The following is a 3345-nucleotide window of genomic DNA, read 5'->3' on the forward strand; positions in this document are numbered from 1 at the left end:
TCAATTATAAATTTGCTTCCTAGAGGATTCGCTCGACCCATTACAAGATCCACTTGAATGACAGAATTTTGGAACTACAAGTAGACATGGTTTTCAGACCAGTCATGCACCATTTTTGCTTCCCTCATGAAAGGACGTCCTAAGATCATTTCAAATGACATAGTGTGCTGGAGAAATCCATAACAATGAAGGTATTCCTTATTTTGTGTCCAAAGACCTTGGTCTTGAGGTCTTCTAGCATCCCAATCGGTTTAACAATAGTCCCATTGTCCATCTTTACTACTATGTTGTGGTCCCAAGGTGAGGTCTTCCCATAGTTTCCCATCAATTTTTAGTCACAATGCTAACCCCATCACCACCATCAAGGATTCACTTCACAGTTAATCCCTTGGAGTGATTGGTATGGTCACATTGGATTCATCGCTCTCAAAGTATTGTCCCAACTTGTTAACGGGTATTTCTACAGCAGAGATCTCATCTAGGTTGGGTTGTGAATAAAAGTGTTCCTCCTCTATTGGCATCTCCCTAGTTCCATCCATCTGTGCAAATTGTGGTAGCCCAACTTTCAGTTTTCCATTGAGGAAACCTCAAAGAGCTAAGAATAGCTCGAGGTCTCCATATAGTTTGGACATGATGGTGGTTCTAACTTCTGCAGCCATGAAATCCATCAATTTGGCAATATTTAACGGCACCTTTTGGCCTTGAAGCCCTTGACGTGGAGAAGATGGGATCTCCATTTCTTCGATAGGGTTAGGTAGTCCCTCTGTAAACATTCTTCTCAACAAGAAGTGAGTACACCCACTTTCCCATGACTTTAAGTCACTTTCTTCTTGGATTAAACTAGGTATGGCTAGGGTCTATGGAATGTGTGAGGTTGTTGTTGCGTAGGGAAGACTATGTCTGTAATTTGGATTTGCCTAGGTGCTGGCTCCAGATCCCTTGGGGTCTCTTCTACCAAACTCCTTAATTGCTTGACTCACTCGATCTCCTATGTAGGGTTTGGGTAAATTCCTATCTTCTTCTTGGGTCCTGGCCATTGTGGCTCATGATGATCTTCCTTGTTGGTTTCTTTCCTTGTGGTCATTTTAGTCTCAATGGTTTCACCTAAATCAGAATCCTCTTCAGCGTGATTCATATATACGGGGTCGTCACCAGTCCCTATGTTGGTCTTTGAACTGGGGTCTGACTTTGCTGCATTTTGTGATCTCTTCCTTTGTGTTTTCTTCTTCTTCTGAGATTGGGAAATTGATACCGTGTCTCTTTCTTTCAGAATATAATTTTTTTTAAGGAGCATCGATCGTGTAAGTACATTTACTGGTACCACAGGCGTACTTTGTGTTGGCTTCGGTAACCTGAATCAAGTTTAATGGCATGATCTTCGGTGCACTTGGATTATTTGGACATTGGGCAATCAAATGATCTATGCCACATCAATTACACATGAGTATCGGCATTGTAGACCTGCTCCCTTGATTGGTTTGCATTAGTATAGCATTCTTTTGTAGCCTACACTCGGCTACACGATGTGGACCCCCACATTCATACCATTGAAGAGGTGGTCTCTTGACGTTGCAATTGATATCTTGGCCTCTTGCCACAAGAGCAGCTACTTGATGGATAGGTTTGACTTGTCCCCTGTAAAAGGGGGGACCTTGACCACAAGTTACCTAGTTAAGTTAGTAAAGAAGGATATTTATGTAATGGGCAATCAGTAAACTGTCAGGTAGTGATCAGGATGCATTCAGAGAACTGATGGACTAATCAGAGTTCTGATTGATGTCTGAAACTTTAAAAGGCATGTTTTAAGGGATGCGACTTTTGACTTGTAACTACCCTCATTTTTGGACGCCTTGTTGGGGCGAAATGTTGTTCTGTAACATGGGAATGATGATGAAGATGAAGCAGGATGTTGGTTAATTCCCTGAATGTTTCCTGTGTGTTACCTGTAATTCTGTTTACATTCTGAATGAGTCTGAAAGCGTTTTGAACATTGTTATGGAGGTTATCTTCATGTTTCATGGATGTTGTGGGTGAAGAATGTAATTGCAATGCTTTTAGATAACCCCTATAACACTTAGCGATCCTGCAAAACCTTGCATTGAAGCATTGTACCCAAACAGTGTTTCTGCAAGACGCGTCGGTTAAACCTTGTTCGTGGTGCGCAAATGGGACACTGAGGCATGTCAGAGAGCGAACAGGGAAACTTTCTGCATCAGTTTCGAAATTGGCGGATGTCAGAGGAGGAACAGGAGGAGTACAACAATGTCTTCCTGTAGGAATATTAAGGAAACTGCCGACAGAATTGCAGCAGGTTATTCGTTTGAAAGTTCAGCGTTATCTTGAGTTTCTGGTACCTTTTGGAGGCTGCACAATGCCATTACGCTGGAGTTATTTAGACCCACAGTTGGTGAAAGAATATCATGAGATTCGGGAGAAGATTGTTATCAGGCGACTGAAAAAGTGTTAAGAAGCAATTGATGGATGACTAGTAAAGAAAGCAGTCCAACGCCCCCAGAATATTCGTATTGGACACGTTCACGAAGACAAAATTCTCAGGCCAGGGAAGCCGCTGAACAAGAAGACACAGGTGAAGATCAGGAGGAAGAGGAAATATCCACCCCGGACAGCCTGGTTAGTACACCTTCAGGAGGCACCAAGGACCTTGATGAAATTCCAGAGGAGGTCTCTGATTTAGCACCTTTACATCGATTTGTTGGGGTATTGGCTTTCAGTCAAGCACTACGACCGAGAAGGAAATTATTCCCTGAAGGAGGAACTTTGTTACCATTTGATCCATTGCGATGAATTAATCAACTACAAGTACCAACACAGATCCCAATGGCTCAACCACCACAACACCCAAGAATTGGGGCGGCTAAATTCAGCGAAAAATCCAAGCAGGATGCTGACAGCCATGTTGGACAGTTTGAGCAGAGATGGAAAGCAAGTGGGTATGAGGTACTTCACAATGATGATACCAAAAAAGAGCATTTTGCTGCTACCCTTGAAGGGAAGGCCATGACGTGGTTTATGCAATATGGAATCAATGCATATGCGGATTATGCAAATCTGCAGAACAGGTTCCTGACACGATTCAGAACCGAGAAGACACATGAAGATGTCCTGATTAAGATCAGAAAGATAAAGCAGAAAAAATTATTTGTGGAAGACTATGCTCAGAAATTCAGAAATCTAAACAATTGACTTCTTCCTGCTCAGAGACCATCTTGGGAACAGATGGGTGATTATTTCTATCGTGGACTGAATTCTGAACTAAGGAGTTCGGTGGCAGGACGAGGAGTAATTGCAGCGGCAGCTGACTTTAATGAGTTGGTAGAAGCAACT

General features: G+C 42.5%; 1 protein-coding gene across 1 annotated transcript; it reads left to right on the forward strand.

Annotated features, from left to right (window-relative positions):
• The first annotated feature begins 2481 nt into the window (after positions 1–2481).
• On the forward strand, positions 2482–2805 carry LOC147429344 (uncharacterized). Its single transcript, XM_086494899.1, has one exon. The coding sequence runs from the start codon at positions 2482–2484 to the stop codon at positions 2803–2805; it is 324 nt and encodes a 107-aa protein (XP_086351025.1).
• Positions 2806–3345: the final 540 nt, after the last annotated feature.

The sequence above is a fragment of the Adiantum capillus-veneris genome, chromosome 22 (assembly GCF_014529385.1).
Source record: "Adiantum capillus-veneris isolate H3 chromosome 22, ASM1452938v2, whole genome shotgun sequence".
NCBI lineage: Eukaryota > Viridiplantae > Streptophyta > Polypodiopsida > Polypodiales > Pteridaceae > Adiantum > Adiantum capillus-veneris.

What these genes read in the sequence shown, in the direction of transcription:
- LOC147429344 (XM_086494899.1), top strand. Translation starts at nt 2,482, where the DNA reads ATGACTAGTAAAGAAAGCAGTCCAACGCCCCCAGAATATTCGTATTGG.